Source organism: Camelus bactrianus, chromosome 7, assembly GCF_048773025.1.
Source record: "Camelus bactrianus isolate YW-2024 breed Bactrian camel chromosome 7, ASM4877302v1, whole genome shotgun sequence".
Classification (NCBI taxonomy): Eukaryota; Metazoa; Chordata; class Mammalia; order Artiodactyla; family Camelidae; genus Camelus; species Camelus bactrianus.
In genome coordinates this window covers 2,087,394-2,108,427 of record NC_133545.1, presented here as the reverse complement: position 1 = coordinate 2,108,427, position 21,034 = coordinate 2,087,394, and the positions used below count along the sequence as shown (strand labels likewise).

Genomic DNA, 21,034 nt, shown 5'->3' with positions numbered 1-21,034 from the left:
AAGGTGACTTGTTTGTAGACATAATCAGTTTAACATCATTCCTGTTAAAGATTACCACAGGTCATTGCTAATCAAGAGAACCTGTTTCAGTATTGACCCTGTTCCCAACTCCTCTGTTTTTTTTTTTTTGGTTCTGATTGTAAAGAATAATGCAATGATTCTTAAATTTGAGCAGCAGAATCACCCAGAAGGCTTGTTAAAATGCATATTTCTGGGTCCACCTGCCAGCTCTCTGATTCAGTAGATTTAGGGTGGGCCCAAGAAAGTTGGATTTTTGAAAAGTTTCCGGGCGATGCTATTCCTGCTGCTCTGGAACCCATACTTCGAAAACTACTGATACATTGTCCCATATTCCAAGGAGGGTGGTGAAAGGACGGAAGGACAGAGGACTGTACCTGTTCTGTGGTTTTGGTCAAAATAATAACCAAGAAACTAACCATTAGTTACTACCTTTATTACTCCTTAAAAACTGTTAATTGTATTGGTTTTCAGTCAGAAACATGAGCATGTGTCTTTAAGTGGCTGATGTGATCTCTCCGAGGACACTAAGCTCCCAAGATGTCCAGGGTACCAGGTACATCATGTTACTTTACTGAGTGCGGTTTATGGAGAAATTGTCATAGAGTCCTAGTGGTTTCCACCTCTTCCCCGTCCAGCTTCCTCCTTCTCTACCTTTGGGCCCAAGGTTTCAAAATCCTAGACTTTTCTGAAGTTACCAGTTAGTCTGAACAAGTATAACATAGGTTTCGAAGAAAATTGATCTGAAAAGTTGGCCTTGGGTGAAAGAAGATGAAGGAGAGATCTTAAAATGGGGAGACGGGAAAAAAACAAAAGTATCCTTGGCAGGAGGAGTTGGTCATGTTACAGAACAAGCTTACTGAACAGACATTTCAGTCTTGGGCTGTGATGAGATGAACAAAGGATGATGGCCCCCCTGGCTGAACACTGTAGGGCAGTGGGCAGCTTATTAAGGAAGTGGCATAGTGCCTTCCTGAGCCTGGGAGGGTGCCATGGGGAGGTCTGTTACCTAAATTGGGGAACCTGGTGTGTCCAGCCTTAATAACTGGGATAGCTACAAGTTCTAAGGATATGAAATCACTTCCCAGACACCATTATGAATGGTGGCCTTCCTCTCTGCAGCCAGCGCCTTAGGCCAAGCGGATTTCGCAAGTCATCCCCCAACCCTGAGTCCTCGGTGCCTCTGCTTCTGCCGCCCCTTCCCTGGTCCTCCGCTCCATTCATCTCGTGTCTGTTCATTTTACCCTGACTGTTGTGTTTGGAAATGTCCAACTTGCCTGTGTTCACTATGTGTACTTGTTTCATTCCTGCGTCTCTTTCTTTTCAGGATCTTTGCCTCATTTTGTTCCTTTCAGGATCATTTGTACTTCCTTTATTAAAGAATTTTTGTCAAGCCTTTTTTTTTCTTTCTTTTTTTTTTCTCTTTCTTTTTATGGCATTTGTCAGTTTTATAGTCATGTCATTCTGAGACAAGAGGCTGGAAGGGGTTAATGATGGGCAAGTTGGCCCTTTAAATATGGGAAGAGAGGGTCTAGGGTCCTTAGAAGCAGATTGACTATAAACATAAACAGTTTGACCATTTGCCATTCTTTTAAACATTAAGAAAAAAAGACTTTAAATGTATTTGTGCAGAATGTGATTGTTTGGTTAGATAGTAGGGCAAATAAAAATCATGCTTAAAAGTATCTTTCTCTGCTCCATATCTGTAAGCCCTAACTTAAGAAAACTTAGTGTTTGGAAATATGAGAAGTTAGGATTAGTCTCACTACAAAAAGGATTTTTCTGTCCATTTGAAGATGGGTTTCCTGAAGCAGCGAGCTCCCTTGTTTCCTTAATACCCGCCCCCAACCAAAAAGTTATTTTGATATAGAAGAAGAATATTCAGTGAGAAAGAGAAGCTACTATAAAATTTGGTACACAAGAAATTTGCATAAATTTCTACTCATCAGTTTATTTGTGTACTCTTGGTGATAGAAATACCAGTTTCAGGTTCTGTACAGAAATGCTTGCGTTTATTTGACTGTGTAAAGCTGTTTACCTATTGTTGTAATGGGATTAAAATATCTTGCTACCAAAATACAAATGTTGTCTCATATGATATGTATTTCTTGACAAGTGATCTTTTAACATTCTGAATACCAATAAAAAGTTATGTGATATCATTGATTAATGCTTAGAACACTTTGCTCTTTAAGAAAAGAAGAATGAAATAATGCTCTGGCATCCTCCAATTCTGACCCTTCCGTCTGCATGTGGATAGTGAATTCCCTTCAAAACCTAGAAGGACGTTTGGTCACTAGTCATTTTCACATTCAAATACATGATGTCATCCTTAAATATGAAGAGCACTACCTCGTGTTTGTGACAGTCTTGGCCAGTATAGAGCCTGTTACACAGCTGTTGATTAGTAGTTTAAATTCAGATTGGATTCAGAATAGAATTTTGGGCTTTTGCCTAGGTTATGATCTTAAGTAGAAAGCTTTTTTCCTCAACCAGGATTCTGGGAATTAAACACTTTACAGGAAATGTTTCTCAGTTTTCCCAGGGATGGAACAAAACGATATACTTAAGAGATAAATTCATTCATTACATTCAGAGAATCCCTAGGGTATAAGGGCTTAATTCCTCTCCAGAATGTGGTTGAGAAGGGTTTCTAGAACATACATGTGTAAGTAAGGGAATGATTCGTTTTAATTGGAATATCAAAAGCCATCTCTAAAACGTGGGTGTCGGTGACCAGTTAGCCTGAAGTGCCAGCACAGAAGTGTGGAGCTGCTGGTTCTTTTGCCCTGGGAGGTGGACCTAAGATTCTCTTTGAAAGCAGCACAAGCACTAAATGACTCTATTTTAGTTGGGCTTTTGAAATTTGTTGAGTTTTGCAATGTTCTGAGTTTCATTGGCACATGTAATATGTTAAATTATGTTTTGCTGTGTTAGTCTGAAGAACATTGTTACTATGCCCACAGAAAGTTCTCTTGACGTAATACCCTTGGTTAATTTTGTTTAAGACAAAGGATCTTTGGGGAAAATATTTTTATCTAGTAATAAACAGTTCAAGGTCACTAGTGCCAGCAAGAGAATAATGCCGAAAGTTTACATAATGGTCCTTGTATTTGCTAAGTTTTTACAAATTTCTTGATTCAGTTATCTTGTTCAAAAACTCAGACTATCATTTGTTGTTTGTATTTTGCACATAAACTTTATTTTATACATATTTATTCACTATATTAGTGCAACTATTATAAAATTATTTGCATGTAAGTATGTTCTTAAGTACATTTTAGAAAGGGACAGTACAGTATAAAACTGCTACACTGAGCTATATCTGTACTTTAGAATATGGACATAGTTCTGAAAACACTTAAAGGGAAATTAACATTTCAGTTGAAGTTACAAATGTCATTTCCATCCTGTCATATTTTGGTGACCTTTTGTGACAGCTTGTCTCAATTGGAGGAAAGCATTTTTACTTGCTGATTAAAGATGTCATTTGAAACCATTTTATTACTGGGGATGGTGAAATTAATCTTGACACTTAGAACCACTAGAAAAATAATTGCTGATTCACCGCATAAAATGTGTATGTGAACCAATCATGTAGTCAAGATTAGAATGAAAGTCTGTGCTTGTTAAGAAAAGATTAAATTTTCGTTTGAATGGAGTCTAGATTCATTTGAAGGGGAGGGGAGTACCATAGAAACAATTTCAAGGAAATGAAATGTGGCTTAGAGATTTTTGGAAGACTTTGGAGATGATTATGGAATTCAAGGTAGGAGATAAACTGGTGATATTTAAAATTTACCCTTCACTGTGGAAGAAGGCAAGGGAATTCTTAGTAGAAGGCAATGAAATATTTAGGTTTTCATTTATTAATGGGAAGCATTATCATCACAGCTTAGATAATATTTTAAAATAAAGGCATCATATTTGAATAAGTTAGGTTTTTCCTTCTAGAAATTCAGAATAATGTGCCAACTGAAGTTTCTTACGGGTTTTTTTGTTTGTTTTTTGTGTCCTTAAAGCATTGGTCAGAGAGGTGAGCACCTACCGGGTGTCGCAGAAGTGTATGCATTAATGGGTTTTTTCTTTTGTGACTTTGTTCTTACTTGCTGTGAGTCGTAATCTGAAAATCTGGAATGCTAGTAGTATTAAATGAGTTTCCATTCTTTGTGAAATAAATTTTAATTACGTGACTTCAGAGTGATTTCATCAATAGTTTTGCTTTTAAATTAGAACAATCAGGAATTTGTCATTTTTTATCTCTGTGCCACTGTGTATTAATAATATTTTTACTGGTTTCACTTAGAAAACTGTGCTGGTGTAGGACTGGCGGAGCCAGGTCTTGACCGGTGTCCCCTGCCGTCAGTGAGAGGGACCGCGATTGCGAAACGCCTCGGTTTGAGGGCGGTGCTTCAGTTGGGCTTTAGCTCCTTCTTTTTAGCTTCCCTTGGCGCAGCGTAGTGGTCTCAGATGAAAATACTTCAGAATTTACAGGAGAGACTTGTGCTTTTTACAAGGGGAAAGCATGTCTTCACGTAACAGGGCTCACTCGTGGGTTCTGAGTGGCTGGCTGGACCCTGCGAGCTGCTGCTAGCTCAGTTACTTGTGGGTGAGGCGCTTGCGGCTCCGGAGGGTCACGGTTACGTGTTTCTTTCCTGCTTTCTCCCTGTAAATCTGGTCCGGGCTGTTTGGAGGTCTCTAACACGTCTGCATCTTTTCAAATAGAGCTTTCAGCAGAAGCCAAAGCTGCGTTGCTTGAGTTTGAAGAGAGAGAGCGTCAACACAAGCAGGGGCGCTACGGCTCGCGGCGGGGAGGACGGCGCGGGGGCGCCTCCGTGTGCCGTGGAGTGGGAGACCAGCGGAGAGAGGGCAGCGACCGCGGTAGAGTGAAGGACCACCGGCCCGCCCTGCTCCCCACGCAGCCCCCGGTCGTGGTAAGTCTTGCAGTTCCCCTGTGGGGCCTGCAGCTTTGGAGCAAATGGAGACACGCTTTTGTGGGCAGAGTTTGCATGCATCGTAGTCTGAAGTTAAAGCTCAGTGATGGGGATAATGGCTAAAGGTTCTTTACAGCCTATGACATGATTTCATATATGGTCTTACAGGTTCAGTCCTCTGGCATTCAAGTAGTGGAAAGTAACTGATGAGGAAAGAAGTGGTGAGACCCGATGTCCTCAAGTGACAGGGGCCACAGAGGAGCCTTGCTTTTATCTTCTGCTTGTAGAAAAGTGCACCATCCTGAGAACTCTGAACCTGTTACAGAGAGAATCTAGCAGTTACTGTGTGTTTTATAAAATATTTTTTCCTTTGTACTGCCTACCGTATGTAGGTTTTTCCTTAAATGGAGCAGCGTCTCTTAGAATAACTAATATATCCTATCCATAGAAATGGGGATTGTCATAGCCATAAAAATTTTTTATAATTTAGGAATAAGTCATATATTTCTAATTTCAGCTTAATTTGAGTTTCCTCTGTATTTCAAAGATGAGGTGTCAGAAACAAAGACAGGAGTTGTAGTGACAGTTTCTTGGTTTGTTCTTTTAGTTAGCTTTAGGGCTTTATAGCTCTTTCCTTTAGAAGTCAATCTTCAGGGACACATTTATGTAATATGAATATGTGTCCGCGGTGTCTACCACATGTCCCACCTGCATTATCATCTGAACTTAGGGGAAAACCACACTTTGCCTCTGTGCGGAAATGTTGTATTTTAGGAGTCATTCATTTGTGAAATAAAGTAGAAAAGATGGCTTCCTGTTTTAGCGTGAGAATGCTGCTTTTGATGTAAAGGGAAAAGAGGTAGACGGGTTGATTACGGCATAAAGAAGTTGATGATGTTAATAACTGCCGTTTGCTCGTACAGCTGTTTTGTTCTTAAGCTTCTCTGATAGCAAGAAGACTGGCTCTTTAGTTTTTTCTGTTTCTTCCCCATCTCTTATCCTCACCCTGAGCCTCCACTTGCCGTGTGCTGAACAGCCACCTCCGTTATTTCATTTTAGCCTCTTGAGGGGAGTCAGCCACACAAGAGGCCAGATTTTGCAAAGCTGTGTCTCCATGATCCTGGAAAAGTAACCAAGCTCTCTGTTTTCTTGTCCACAGAGAGGGGAAGTGTGTGCCCAGCCTGCCTCCTTCAGGGGGGCTCAGCTGGAACGATTTGCGAGTGCTTTAAAAATGGTGCCCAAGCATAAGGCGACCTGAGTCCCTCCCGGGGTGGTGCTGTGTCCTTGGAATCCTGTGGGCCCTGGAGCTCGCTGGGAACTGGGGCTTTGGGCTGAAGCTCTCGCTCATCTTTGCTGTCAGTGGGGTTTCAAAGTTGCAGTTTACTGAAGCGATCAAGGCTGGCTGAAGTGACCTTACCCTCGCCCTTACTTGTGTCCATCCTAAATCACAGACCCCTTTGATCCTGGTCACCCCCACCCCAGACAGGTAGTCTCTGGGCTCTTCACCCCCAGAGTTCTGGGAAGAAGACCCTTGCTCGTGTCTTTGCTCGTGTCCGTCTTGTCCTCAGTCAGCCCCTTGCTGCCTGGACTTTGCTTCACTGTCCCAAATGTGCTCTCAGAACTGACACCTCACCTTTGCAGTCCATCCTTTTGGACCACACGCTGGGGCCTCGGGCATCGCCATGAGCTCCTTTGTCGGCCTAATTTTGAGTGAGATTTGGCGCGCGCTGTCTTCTCTTCCAGCAGTGGCCCTTCTCACTCTCCTGTTTCCTTAGCTGCACTGTTCTCAGTCCTCTTTTCAGTCAGGGCTCTCACTCGGCAGTGTTGTCCTTCCTGCCATCTGCCGTCTCCACACGACTCTGGGTCTCCAGCCCGAACCTCTTGCCAGCTCAGTGTCCTCATTTCCTAGCTGCCCCGACCCTTTCCGCGTGGCTGTCGCACAGGCCCTGAATCCCCCTTGCTTAAAACCCGTCTTCTTGCTCTCGCGTGAACGGCCCTGCGTGTGTGCTTTCTCAGTTCAGTTCGGGCTTGATGTGGCTGACCTCTGTCAGTGTGCTGCCCATGTGGACTCAGTGCCGAGTCAGACCGGACTCCTCTGTGTGCACAGTGCACGTTACGACTGTCGTGAGCTACAGGAGGGAACGTACTTGTTTCTGGGGCACGTATATCCCGGATTTAAGGTAGTACCAGAACCTTTAGAAAAGTCCTCCCTGAGGAAGGATAGCTAAGACAAGGTCATGTGTACTTTGGTTTCAAAATTCTCATTGTTCCCTTGGAATGTCTCCTTCCTGTTGCTCTTCATCAGGCCGAGGGGAGCAGCTCTTGATGGCTGCTCAGTCGGTAGCAGCCTGCTGCCTCTGCTGCTGTGTGTGGCCAGTTTGACGAGTGGTTACAAGCAGGACTTGGGGAGGCAGGCTCTCTGTTCTGCTTACCAGCTACTTGACCTGTGAGAGGAGGATAGTGAGTGACAAGGACCCATATCATAGGCTTCCAGTAGGTGCTGAGAACAGGGGCGGGCTTCGTCCTCTGCAGCTGCTGGTGCTGGTGCTGGCTTCCTCCACCGTGGTGACTGTTCCACGAAACAAGCCCCTTAGCCGCCTTGAGTGCGTGCTCTCCCACCCTTGCTTGCCTCCGTCTTTGTACACGGCGGTAGCCACACCCATCTCCCCTGGCGCGTACCCAGCAGGTGTGTCTTTTTTGCCCCTGCCTCTTTGGGTTCTTCCATTACTCTGGCCCAGCTCTTTCCCTCCTTCCTTCCTGGTTCAGACGCCACCTTCTCATGAGCTTTCTGCCTTGCCCTCAGCGGGGTTAAACTCCTTTTAGCCCTTGGTCCTTCTCCGAGGCTACTGCATGTCCCCATCCTTCTTACTGAGTTTTCTGGAGGAGGAGCAGGGCTGTCGGGGCAGGTCGGGCTGAGTGCGGGCAGCTTGTGCTCTGTCCCCAGCACAGTGTTTGGTCACTGTGGGCAGTTGGATGGTTGAACAGCATTTTTTCCCTTTTGGAATCCGTGGGTGGTGTTTTGGGGCTGAGAGTGACGCACACTGTTAGATGGCAGCCCTTACTGTGACCGGGCTGAGCAGCCTGTTCACCCTGCTGTTCTGTGCAGCTTGTTACTGCAGACTTACTTCCAAATTGTAACTTTCACAGTTTAATCAGTGTAAGTCTGCAAGGCCTCAGCATTTTTTTTCTTTTCTTCTAAATGTTGATTTCTGTGAATTTATGTTTTTTGGTGGTTTTTAGACGCACTCTCCAAGATTAATTCCTCCTCCACAGCCTCAGCCTCCCCCGCCGCCGCCGCCGCCGCCTCCGCCACAGCAGCCGATCAGAAGTCTGTTCCAGCAGCAGCAGCTGCAGCCTCTGCTTCCCCTGCAGCACCCGCACCACCCCTCCCCTCCTCAGGGGATGCACATGCCGCCCCAGATAGAGGCCCCGAGGGTGATGATGACTCCTCCTCCCGCGACCCCCCAGCAGCCCAAGAACATACACATAAACCCCCACTTCAAAGGGGCGGTGGTGACGCCCGTGCAAGGTAGGTGTCTCCTTACTGTCGTAAAGCTCCGGGTCCTGTGCCCTGATCGCTGCAGTGTCACTGTCGCCAGATTATTCTCACATTTGAGTCTGTAAGGACGACGTGGATTCCTTGAGTCCCTCCCCGTCCGCTCAGACACCTGCTAGCTTGATGGGCCAGGCTCATGTGCTTCACACTGTGTATCTTTTATTCTGTAGTTTAGTGGAGAGCACTGAGAAAGCACACTGAGTTCAGAGGGCGCTAGGGGTCATCGTGGAAACGTCTGGCAGGTATTCTTCGAAGTTCCCCGGTGGGAAGGTTTGCCAGGTGGGTGTTCCCGTCAGGCTCCACTTGGTGAGCTTCCCTTGAGTCCCAGGGATGCAGACTCGTCTTTTAGTTACTGAATCTGCGTGAGTGACCGCCTCTGTTGTGATCACAGACTCACGTGCCTGCAGCTGGGAAAGTAGTTTGGAGCAGGTGGCATGGAGTGCGTCTTCATGCATCTGTTCACACACGTTGATAGAGCTACTGCCCTCTCTGGCATTTGAGATACACTGGTGAATAAAGCAGGTAAAGTGTTCTGCAGTCATCTAGCTTTCCAGCAGACACAGTGAGCAATAAACATAATAAATAAGGATGTCACGGGGCGTGGTAGGGTGAAAATGCAGTGACAGAGATAGAGCAAGGTAACGGGGCGTGAGGTGGGCTGCAGCTCTCAGTGGGGTGGGGAGGACTGGCTTCACCGCGCAGGGAAGAGCTGAAGGTCAGGCAGCCAGGGGCATGGCTGTTCTAGCGGGGAGTATTCTGGGCAGAGGCTCTTACTTCAGGTGAGGCTATGCTTGTGTGTTCAAGTAGCTAAAAAGAGACCACGTGACATTAGCAGAGTGTCAGAGGCAGAAAGAAAGATGGGACCTGGGTCATGTAAGACCTGTGAGCTGTTCTAAGAGCTTTGGCTTTTGGTCTGACCGAAATGGGTTGTGACTAGAGGGATGTGAGCAGAGGAATAACATGATCTGGTTTATGCTTTATAAGGATTATTCTTGCTACTGGCTTGGGAGTGGGCTTGCTGGGGTAGCAGGGATGGAAACCAGGCATTCACAACTAGGAGCTGACTACGATAATCCAGGTGACAGGTGACAGTGGCTCAAGTCAGGGTGGTGGCAGTGATGAGTGGTCAGGTGCTGGACATAGTTCAAGACGGAGCCAGTGGATTTAGTGACGGATCGGATGAGTGTGAGAGAGAGAAGAGGCAAAATGATGCCACTGGGGCCCAAGCATTTGAGGGATGGAGTTGCCATCACCCGAGAGCACTTGTGGGTAGGAGATTTTTGAGGGGGAAGACCACAAGGTCTGTTCTGGATGTGCTGAATTTGAGATACCAACTAGACATGCAGGTGGAAGGGTCAACCGTGAAGTTAGAGTTCAGACAAGGGGTCTGGGCTCAAAGCACAAGTTGGGGGCTTGTTGGAATGTCCGTGGAGCTAGAGCCTGCATCCAGGTCTTTGCAGGGTCAGACATTTGGTGTGATGGTGGTCCTGGAGGGAGTGAGGTGCAAAGGTAGAAGGTGGTAGTAAGAAGGGGGTTGCTTAGAGGTCGTGTAAGGTTGTGGATAATGACCATGTCTTGGATGTGGTCTTTGGAGGAGCTGGGGCAGAGGATGGCAGTCAGTACCCGTGAGGCTGGGCCCTGGGAGCATCATTGGCTCTGCCAGGACTGGAGATGGGCTGGTGTTGAAGACAGTGGTGGTGAGCTCGGGACTGAGCTCTGAGATGCAGGAGTAGCGGTGTGAGCAGTCTGTGGACATGTTGCCTGATGACATGAGACCTGGATCTGAGGTCTGCGCCAGCACTGAGGACCAAGAAGGATCCCACCCCATCTCCAGAGCTGGGGGATGAAAAGGCTGAGGGAGGAAAGCAGCCTCTGCTTTGTTTCCCTGGGAGAGCTCCGGTTTCCATTAGAGCAAGAAGGGGAAGGGCTGAGGACTTCTTGGGTTCTGCTAATGGTGAACGTGGAATTCCAAAGGGTGTGGTCCAGAGGTTCCAGAAGTTGAGATAGGACTAGGAGCATGGGAGAAGGTCAGGGGCCAAGAGTCACCATGAAATGCTGTGACTCTGGAGCAGAGCGCTGTGAGGGTGGCCATCTGGTGTCTGTGTTGCTGCAGGAGATCACTCTTGTTTTACACACCCAGGAGGGTCAGTGTGGGGTTGGTGCCTGTGGGTTCCTGACCCCCCTTGACTGGCCCCTTTGCTTGTCTGCTTGTCTCCACTCTGTATTAGAACCACTCAGTGGCCTCACCCTCTCCCAGGGCTCAGCGCTCCCAAGGGCAGGCAGTATGGCTGCCACACGTATCTTTGTAATCCCTGCAGCGAGCACACCGGTGACTGGTGTCTCTTTCAGCAGCTGTGGGATGAACAAACCAGCGCACACTGTGTGAAGGGAAGGATGACTCATTCAAGTAGCCCCTTCCACCGTGGCTTCCCAAGATACGCAACTGCAGTAAATCTAATTTGTCGAAATAGTTTAACTGATGTCTGCATCCGTTATTGTGTATTTCCTTCTAAAATTGAATGGAAAACTGGCAGTTGATAAGATGCACAGATTTTCTTTAGCTTAATGAAAATAAACAGTATTACAACTACACAGTGGGAAACTACAAGGAAACCCCAAGGTGTCTTCTGGGCATGAAAACAGTGCCCTGCCAAAGTCACCAGCCAGGTGGGTGTGGAGTGCGGGCCTTGCACCCCAGTGCTCACGCATGATTCAGTAAAGATCAGATCAGCTTTCTGGCAATAGTTTGTAAACTCTTAGAACCAGCTTTCTCATGAATCAGGCACCTCAGTGCCCCACCTCCTTCTCTTTAATATACGTGTGATCTGGAGAGCGCTGACGCGAAAGAAGATGAACTTTGCCGGGTATACGCACAGGACACTTCTGAAGCAGTTGTTTATTGAGTAGTAAATGAGTGAGCTTCATTAAACAGAAAGCCACAGTTCTCCCGGAGAGCAGCTGAGTGTGTAGATGCCTCCTGTGCACAAGGGAAGGATTAACCAACCCGGTGATTCTCAGAGCCTGAAGTAAAAAGTGCACATCTTTGCCTCATGGCATGTATTTTCTTTTCTTTTCTTTTCTTTTTTTTTTTTTTTTCATGGCATGTATTTTCGAGGATGAAGAGTGTTCTATCATATTATAACTAACCAGTTTTGATGGAAATTTAACTTGTTTTCTAAATTTTCAGTATTACAACTGTTGTAATGAATTGAAAAATCAATTTCGTCTATTAATTCGTGGGACAAGATGGGATGTAAATGTTAAATATCAAATAGTCAGAGTTCAAGGTTCAACTGGAATGGTCTGTTATCATTACAGCTTTCAAATTCTCTCATGTTCATAGTGATGAAGGAGGCAGGTAGGTGGAGGTGCCTTGCTTGTAACCCCGGTGGTGGCCTACAGAACTCCTGCAAGGATGCTTTGTGAACACCTTGGCAGTCTGACCAAGGCCCCCCGGTCTGGGCTTGGCTAGATTTCTGGTCTGCTCCTGTCACAACTGTTCTCAAATGCTCCCTTTTGTCAGTTTTTGTTCTTTTTCTCTTTTATTGCTTTCTACAGTTTATTTTTTTTTTAATTAAAAATTTTTTTTGAAGGAGTGGTAATTAGGTTTATTTATTTATTTATTTATTTATTTTGTTGGAGGCACCGGAGATTGAATCCAGGACCTCATGCATGCTAGGCATGCACTGTACCCCTGAGCTATGCCCTTCCCCTACGGTTGATTTAAAAAAAATAAAATTACCAGCTCATCAGAAGGCTTCTGTGTAAGAAACCTGTTAATTATGATGGGATTTCTTGTCCTCATCCACCTGCCCCTGCCACCCCCTGAAGTTAAAGCGACTTAAAATGCTTACTCTTTCATTATATTGGAATTATGTGATGAGAATTGATATTTAAATACCAAGTTTAAAAATAAGTGGTACCTATTCTTGAAGATCTGGGTATTTTATACTTGGTACTTACTTTTAAAACCTGTATGTTGCTTTATATTGTTTAATATATACTTTTTTTTCCTGTCTTTTCGTTATAATCATTTGAGGTCAGAGATATAGTTTTTTCTAGTTTTGAGGTCAGGTCTAGTTTTTTTCTTTCTTCACTCCACAATCTGGTGTTTTGCTACAGGTATATGATCGATGAGCCCTGGTGCCTGTTAGCTAGCCGTGTAGAATTGGGGGTTGGATCCTATTTTATATCAAGCCTTGCGCGTTGATCCACTCTTACTTTGAAATTTGGACTCATTAGCCTAGACTCTCAAGAGAGGGATGGACTTCTGCCATTTTTATATTTTATCAAAGGAAGTTTCTTTCAGTCTCTCTTTGGCTTTGGTCAGTCAGTGACACAGGCCACACACTGTCACTTCCAGTTGGGCCTGTGGAAGTGTGACGTTAATTACAAGCTCAGTGTACAGAATTCTTTGAGTAATCATAAGAAATAAAAAATAGTTCATCTTAGCATTCTGTTTTTGCAGTTTTGATTGACTCTTCAGCTGTATAATTTCTGTATTTCTCATTTTCTAGAAACATTTTTAAATTAAAAATATGCTATTACTATATTGTTCTCACTGAGCCCAACATGGAGATTGCTTTGTTTGTGTTTTGAGATCTCCTCTCATGAGGACACCAGTCATGTTGGGTCAGGGCCACTCATTTTACCTTAATCACTTCTTTGAAGGCCCTGTCTCCAAATACAGTCACAGTCTGAAGTCCTGGTGGTGACCTCACCGTGTGAATTTGAGCGGGGCCACAATTCAGCCCATAACACCCGCTAATCAGAGATGTTACTGGATGTGTTCGGCAGTCATTTTAATGAGAGACGATGGCATGCCTCCATATACTAGTCTCCACTCAGGTGGTGGGTTTTGTTTTACCCCCGAAGTCAAAATCAATGTCAGGCACACGTTTTAAATAGCGTAAACATACTTGAGTTAGCCCCAGGGTGTGACACTAGCATCTGGCTGCTTCCCTATTATAAAATGTCTGTTTTGAAATTATTTGACTCCTTGTTCTTCTGGTAAGTTGGTGGGAATTCTGCTGGCTTAAACGCAAAACAAAGGCAAACTAAGAGTCTTGGCGTAGCAGCCGGTTGAGTAGGTTCTTCTTTGCCACAGCACCGTGGGGGTGTGTGTTTTCCTTTCTCTGCCTGCTTTGCCTTCTTCCTCCCTCCTCTCTCTCTCATGATTTTAGGGGATTTAGATTTAAGTTTGTATTTGATTGGAGTCAGAAGATATAACTGGGATTAGACAGCCTGGATAACCTGGGTATGGAGGTGAAAAACAAAATAGGTTTTTTATGGTAGAGGAATAATACCTTCCTTTGTTGCAAAGTATTTTAATTCTAAATAGGAATTCACTGTTGAAATTTAAGCTTCTGCTTGTGCTGTTGTATACAAAGATAGAAGTTGTCTCCCCTCACCCTTTATGGAACTGTAAAAGTATTCGGCACTTAGCTTAAGTGTAAACTGAGTATGTTATGTGTATTGTACGCATAGTATGTATTTTATATTAAGCTTGATGCACTGTATGCCTTTTACACTGGGTTTGGCTGCGAAGTAAACGTGTTGTAATGAAATGTATTTTTCTCGCAGTGCCCTTGCTGCCAGTCCCGAGCCAGCCGAGACCTGCTGTGGGACCCCAGAGATTCCCAGTGAGTAGCAGCTGCTCCTCCTGCACGGAGAGGGATGAGCACACATTCACTAGGAAATAGTAATACAGCAAATACAAGTGCTTCCAGCAAAATATAAGTTTAGGGATTTGTAAATATTGACAATAATTTTTGCAGTGGAAAATGTTTGTTAAAAGCTCAAGGTCAATGGATTTTTGAGAATGGAATTAATTTTGTTTAACTGTAAAATTGTTGAATCAGGATTATCAGTGGAATGCCTTTCATCTTTAAGAATATGAATTTTGATTTTATTATTGCCTTACGTTAAGTGAGAAAGGGCCTTGCTTTACTGTTGTGTGTGTGTAGGGGGCACATGTGCGTTTGTGTATGTGGGTGTGTGTCTGAAATTTTAGGGAAGAATAATGAGATGTCTACTTTTTTTTTAACCCTCAAAAGTCTTAATGAGCCATCAGTTTTGTATTTTAAAAGAAAGGTTTTCTTTTTAAAATAGCTTTAAAAGGAAACACCTTCTTCCCACTTTCCTGAAGTTTCCATAATTTTATCCATTTATCCATTCTTCTAACATGTTTTAACTAGAAGAAAAATGTCCATTAAATAGTTATATCTGTTTAAAAAATAAGTTTCATTTTATTTGAATTTTTGGTTTGATTTCTAGTTAGTTCACGGTTACATTAAATCAGTGAGAACATGTTCTCTCTAAAAACAATTTAAGAAAAGAAGGACCAGACCATAACATTTTAAGGCAGTTTGTACGTAAAACAGATACAGTTTTGTTGAAGCTAAACAATCCTGGTTCTGGGAAACCCCTAAATGACCTGTTTGCCCTAGTTTTGCTGCCTCAGTAGACACCATGTGCACGTGTGGCATTCAGCAGAAAGGTCTTCATGAAGGGCTTAGGCGTGTAGTCATGTGATTGTTCAGAAATAACATCAGTGTTGGGCTTCCGGTTGAGGGTGTTTTTTTAGAAACTTCTTTCATTTGCAATTGTTGATGAATTATATGGTTTCTAAAACTAGTTCTTACTGATTTCATACCCTTATGTTAGCTTATTTTTAAAAATTACTTACCAAGTTACCATTTTAAATTAGGTGATATTTGAGTACAGTTTCCTATCTGGAGCACTTATCTAAATAGCTAAGATGTAATTGAATTACCCAGGGGTAAGCAGGTATGGTTTTACTCACTAGAAGCATTTCTTTGGGTGAAGTAGTTTAACTGCTAGTTACTGTAAAGAGTGTCGACGTTTTAAGCACTTTTTGCTGTCTTCAGGATTGTGAGCATCTGTGTTGGAATCATTATTGGACTTGTTTCCATGTTTTATTTCCGATACAGGGATACAATTTGATGCAAAAAAGCAGTTGTTGTTAAGAAGCACACAAAGCAATGTTGTGTGTAAATATAAAAGTAGAATAAGCACTTGCAGCTTTCATCTACTTATAATTTTCAGTTGTACAGATACGAATGTATCTGGTACTAGGAGAAGCAAGCCTTGTGATACTGAGGATGTTACAAGAGGATAATAAAAAAGGATTTCTTTGTGAGAAATTGGACTTACTTTTAAGTTATATGGTACTCTGAGGGTAGTGAATATTGTTGAACTGCTCTTGGAAACGTTTCTGCAAGGCGTAATGTTTTGCTTTGCTGTTATTTTTAGGGTGAGATGTGTGCATGGGTGATGAGAAATAGTTGGGCTAGACATGAGTCATGCATGTGATGCCATTTGAGACATCTACACTGCCATTTAACGTGTGTATTTCCTGAAGCCCCAAATGCTGGTTCTTAAGCTGCAGTCACAGTGAACTTGTGGTCTTGCAAATGTGGTGCTCTCCTTACCTCTTATCACTCTCCCTTAGGTCAGTCAGATGTGGAATCTATTTTTTTTTTTAAATTACAGTAGCAATGTTAGCTTTTTAAAAAGTCCATCATATAATACTTTTGGGAAGGGAGGCTAACTTGAGGCCATCTCTGGTTTTACCTGCACCAGATCTTTTTTGAGTAAAATTTTTTTTTTCCTTTTCTACTAATACTAAACTTAGTTACTATCAATGTAGATGTAGTTTTGTGGCCATTTAATGAGCTTCTCCTATGCAGAGCGGTCTGCATAGTACTTGTCCTTAAACCAGAGAATGGGCAAGCATAGGTACGCAGCCCAGCTTTGCCCCCTAAAGACAGTGCTGCTGTGGCTTAGCGAAGCCCCTTCGCGATCTCTCACTGACGGCAGCGTGCCCTGTGGGCTGTTTCTTGGTACTTTTCAGTAGGGGGAGTTCAGCCAATATTCGTTAAACTGAATTTTACTTTGTAAAACGACTACACACACAAACTGATAAACCATTTGTTTGGAAACCTAACTTAGTTTCATCATAGGGTCTGTTTGAATCTGTGTGCGTCCTGGGAACACAAAAGATTTGAATTACGGAAATGTGTTGAGTAAAGCGAGGTTCGTGTTGATCTTGTCTTTCCCCAGCCGAAGCCCCTCTGCGGGTCCCCATCGTTCCTAGGATAGACAGCTTCGTACTGCCTACTCGTGCTGTGCAGGGGCCTGCCTCGTGTCTGCAGGGCCCTGGTCATCCCACGTCCCGTGGATCCAACCTGGCCCTGGGCTTGTGTGCAGAAGTCCGCATAAATAGGTGCTGGATCAGAGTCTGCAGGGGTTAATGCTGAGTTATCTTGCTGTTTGTTAGGAACCTACATAAAACTAGTAGTGCAGAGAAGTATTTTAATTTTTTACTTTTTGTTGTTTTCAAGGATACGTATATGAATTTGCACAGTAGCACTGCATCATCCACAGTGTAACCATACAAGAATTCAGCTCTACCCAGCTGACTAACGAGTGAAAAAGACAGGCAGTAGGCAGAAGGAGCACTAGATTTCCGAATTTTAAAGGAATTAGGGTCCGGTCGGTATTAATGCTAAGGTGCTCCCTTCTCTTCCCCACCAGTGGTGAACTGTACTTTCTTAAGAGTCCGTTTTGTTTAACAATTTTATGGAAACTTGAGAAATTCTTAATTTAGAACTAGCATGCCTAGAAACCGTAGTAAGTGGTAACATCTCCAGTTTTTTAATTAAAAATCACAGAGACCTCTAGGCAACCTAAAATGAAACACTTTTTTTTATAGACTTGTTTACAATTATTTTTTAAAATTCAAATCTTGGGCCCAAATATATTCTAGGCTATGCTTAATGTAGCAATACTAATATTTTTATTTCCTGTTAATGAATTTATTTAGAGAATTGAATAAACAGTGTCTAAAACAAAGATTTGAATTTCAAAGTAATAAATATAAGAAAAGGATTCCTTATTTTGGATCATTTTGGAAAATACTGCTCAGGCTCTTGGCACTGAGCCAGCACTTCTGTCATGTTCGTCTTTGCGTCTGGATGGGGGTCCGCCTTCTTCCCCCGTTTATGGAACTTAATCATGTGCTCTGTAACTGAGGTTTCCATCTGAAAACTAGACTCGTGTGTGTAATGTTAGTCAGGGACACAGCCATTAGTGCTGTCTTCTCACTTAAACGTTTATTCCCAGGGTTAGTTTTTTTTTCAAGTAAGAGTTATTAATCTTTTTTGGAAATATGCATATATCTCAATTGATAGCATAACAGAAAATGAATCTTTTTCATACTCATTTTCCTATCAGAATATGAATCTGCTGAATATAAAATGTATCTTAGAAATAGTGAACACTTAAAAGAGCTGATCACACACAGAAAGCTTGTGCCTTAGGAGTTCAAGGCACCATCTGAGTGAGTGTCCATCCTGCCTCCATGTCAACTCCTTTTCTTCTGTCCGGTCTTACCATCTAGGCACCTGCTGTTCCCCAGGCCACTTAGGAAGCACTTCCGTTCACGTCGGGACCTTTGAGTGTGATTTCACAGGCCGGTTGTGGGTCTCTTTTTTTGTTCTGGTGTTTACCAGGGAGTTGGGGTGGGGAGCCTGGTTTGCCTTTCTGCAGGTCGGCTTCTGTTCATGTGTCTGTCTGAATTCTGTTTCCACTCCCATGTTCTTTGTTTTACCATTAGTCTAATAGGTTTTTCTTTCCGCAAAGACTGTTCCTGATGTTTTTGTCGTTAATACAAAGTTTTAAGTCCTTTCCTCATCCATAGTGTTTCCCAGTTATGTGTTTGTCCTCAAATGTTTGTTGTTTTTCAAGTTTGCCCACTTAAAAAAGTAACACTTAAATGTTGATTAGTAATATTTCAAAAAGTGTTGCTTTGAGATTTTGCTAACTTAATTTGTTTTCGGGTGTGAGATAAGCATACAGATAAATTCTACGTAACTCACACTGTAAAAGTTCTTGACCTAGACTATTAAAAAAACCTATTTAGTCGTTCATTTTGCATTAGTGTGTCTGGTAAATGCTGGTATTTCAGGGGTGCCAGGTAAATACCAGGTAGTTTGGCTGCAGAATAATTTCCTAGTGATCTTTATTTAAATTAAAACTAAAAATTATGTTTAAAAAGACTACTGTCCTAAGTTTAAATGAGTCTTCTTAGTGATTCCATTATCAGGTAGACCCAGTATATGAGATTGGCTTACCGTGTGCTTACAGCACCTCACAGGTAGGTCTGGCTGCATTCTCTTTCCATGTAACGGGGTGCGTGGTGTCAGGTGGTGGTGATTGACACTTCCTGGATGTATTTTATACGGCTTTTCATGCAAATCGTGTTTGGTGAGACTGTGGCATCAAATTATGGTTCTTTATGATTTTATCCCATGCAGACGTGAAGGCAGACTTTATTCCATCTAGGAAAAAGAAGTCTTTCTTTTGAGCCCATACTGTTACAAAGCCTGCAATGCTTTGTAATTATTAGCACTTAAGATAGGGACAGAATGACGGGCATTTTCTCTTACCAGATCTGTGAGTAGTAGCAGGCGGATGTGGGAGGAGACCCTTCCAGCTGTCAAGTACTGTCAGCCTTGCGGGGAGAGAGTGCATTTTAAAATGCAGGTGACACAACACCCAACATCCTCCATTTGCTAGTGGGCTTCTGATTAATCATGATTACCATACATTATACCATCGAAGCTAATCATGTCAGGGAGTTCCATCCGTAGCAGGAGCAGGCGCGGCTAAACACTGGGTAACAGCCATTAAATATGGGTGCTATAAAATCCCATGCCCCGTTTGCTTGACTTGCTGTCTTGTCCACATACGTTGTGTGTGTCTGGGTGGAGACAGGGTGAGTGGGAGTCTGCATCAGTAACTCAGAAGGCCAGGGAGTGCTCTCTGAAATCATGTAAAATCGAACCATTAAGTCACATTGTAAAGTGTGATAAACTGTTTTATTTTTGGCTAAGTTACGTTGAATTGAATACCTTTCATAAATCCTCCCAGATACATAGGGCCAAGTATAATAGACCTAAACCTTGAACACAACTTGTCCATCTGTAATTTAATAATCCAGCAGATGAAATGCTGACAATAACAGAGTTTCAAACTCTTAGAACCCCTTCTGTGTCAAGAAAATCTCTGTCCTGTTTTTACTGATATGTCCTGCAAAAGCACACTAATTTATTTTTTAATGCTTACTTTTCCAGGATTCCTTGTTCCATAGTTCCAGAACCATAGTTCTGTTTAGATGTATTTTTAAGATGAATTTTGAAAGTAGCCCAATTTTAAAATTACAAAGTACCTGAAAGCACTTCTTCCAAAATATTAGAATTTTTTCTAATTTTAAAAATTTAATCCTTTTGATGTACAAGTCTGAATTTTATTAAATACGTACAGTTATATAATCACCACAATTAAGATAGAGAACAGTTCCATCTCCCTAGGAGACGTCTTTATGCTGCCCCTTCGTAGGCAGCCCCCTCTCCCCACCCCAGTCCCCGGCAACCACTGACCTGTTTACTGTTCCTAAAACTGTGACATATACATGGACTCGCGTGGCATGCTTCATTTTGGGTCTGGTTACTTGCACCCAGTGCAGTACATTTGAGACTCATTCATCTTTTCGCTGCACTTGTCAGTGGTTTGTCCTTTCTTCTTATTCCGTTGTGCAGGTGCCTCACAGTCTGACTACCCATTCACCATTTGGACATTTGGGTTCTTCCCTGTCTTTGGGTGTTACGGATAAAGTTGCTGTGAACATTTGTATACAGGTTTTTGTGTGAACATGGCTGTCAGGGGATAGCTAGGAGTGGAGATTGTGGGTTCTGTGGTAGGTGATTCAGAAGAGAAATTTGAAACAGACTGTGCTTTCCGTTGGTAGACTGCTGCCGCTGCTTTGCTTTGTTAATCAGTTCTGCTTTGAATGAGGAAGTCGTCTTCCTAGAGCTTACACTGGCGACGATCAGTGGGAAAGAAAGAGGTTATTGAGTGATTACGATATTCCAGATTTGGTCAAAGCTTATGTTCAGCAGCCTTATGCAGGTATCACTTTCTTCAATTACAGATAGGGAAACTGAGTCTTGGAAGAATTAAATGCTCAGGTTCACAAAACTGGGTGCAGGAGGTAGGATTGGAACCAAGGAGGTCTGAGTCTCCTCATGCTGAGCCTTCTGCCTTTCTCTTTAGATACTAAACTGCGCCTCAGTGAGCGGGGTAGGAATAATCGGGTCTGATGAGCTGAGTCATGGCTGTGTAAGTCTGACTGTCAGCAGCGCTCAAGGGGAGAGGCTTCCTGTGACAGGGCCTGTCGTTGGGTGGGGTGGTTGGGCGAAGTGTCGGAAAAAAGGGACTTCCATTTTATGAGAAAATGTAAATAAACGGTGTTAGAAGCAGTATTTTATACTACAGTAGCAGTGCTACAACTTCAGTGCGCGCTCTAGTTTCATTGCTTGATCCCACGGCCTTATCTTGACATATGTAACTTCACGTGGTGCGTCTCCCCCGGCAAGTGAAACCTCGTGCTCGCTGCTGGGTAGATGGTGCTTCAGAATGTTTAGAGAGCATCTGTAAATAT

At 43.2% G+C, this 21,034-nt stretch overlaps 1 protein-coding gene across 10 annotated transcripts in view; it reads left to right on the top strand.

Moving 5' to 3' along the window:
- Nucleotides 1–21,034, top strand: part of RBM33 (RNA binding motif protein 33) — a 103,405-nt gene that overhangs the window by 35,414 nt on the left and 46,957 nt on the right. For 8 of the 10 annotated variants that reach the window (XM_074366680.1, XM_074366675.1, XM_074366674.1 and 5 more), the window contains 3 exons: nt 4,744–4,952; nt 8,193–8,481; nt 14,092–14,150. In XM_074366680.1, the coding sequence (XP_074222781.1) occupies nt 4,744–4,952; nt 8,193–8,481; nt 14,092–14,150 (557 nt within the window). The remainder of the gene's footprint in view (nt 1–4,743; nt 4,953–8,192; nt 8,482–14,091; nt 14,151–21,034) is intronic. The other 2 variants (XM_074366676.1, XM_074366678.1) reach the window with 1 other exon arrangement.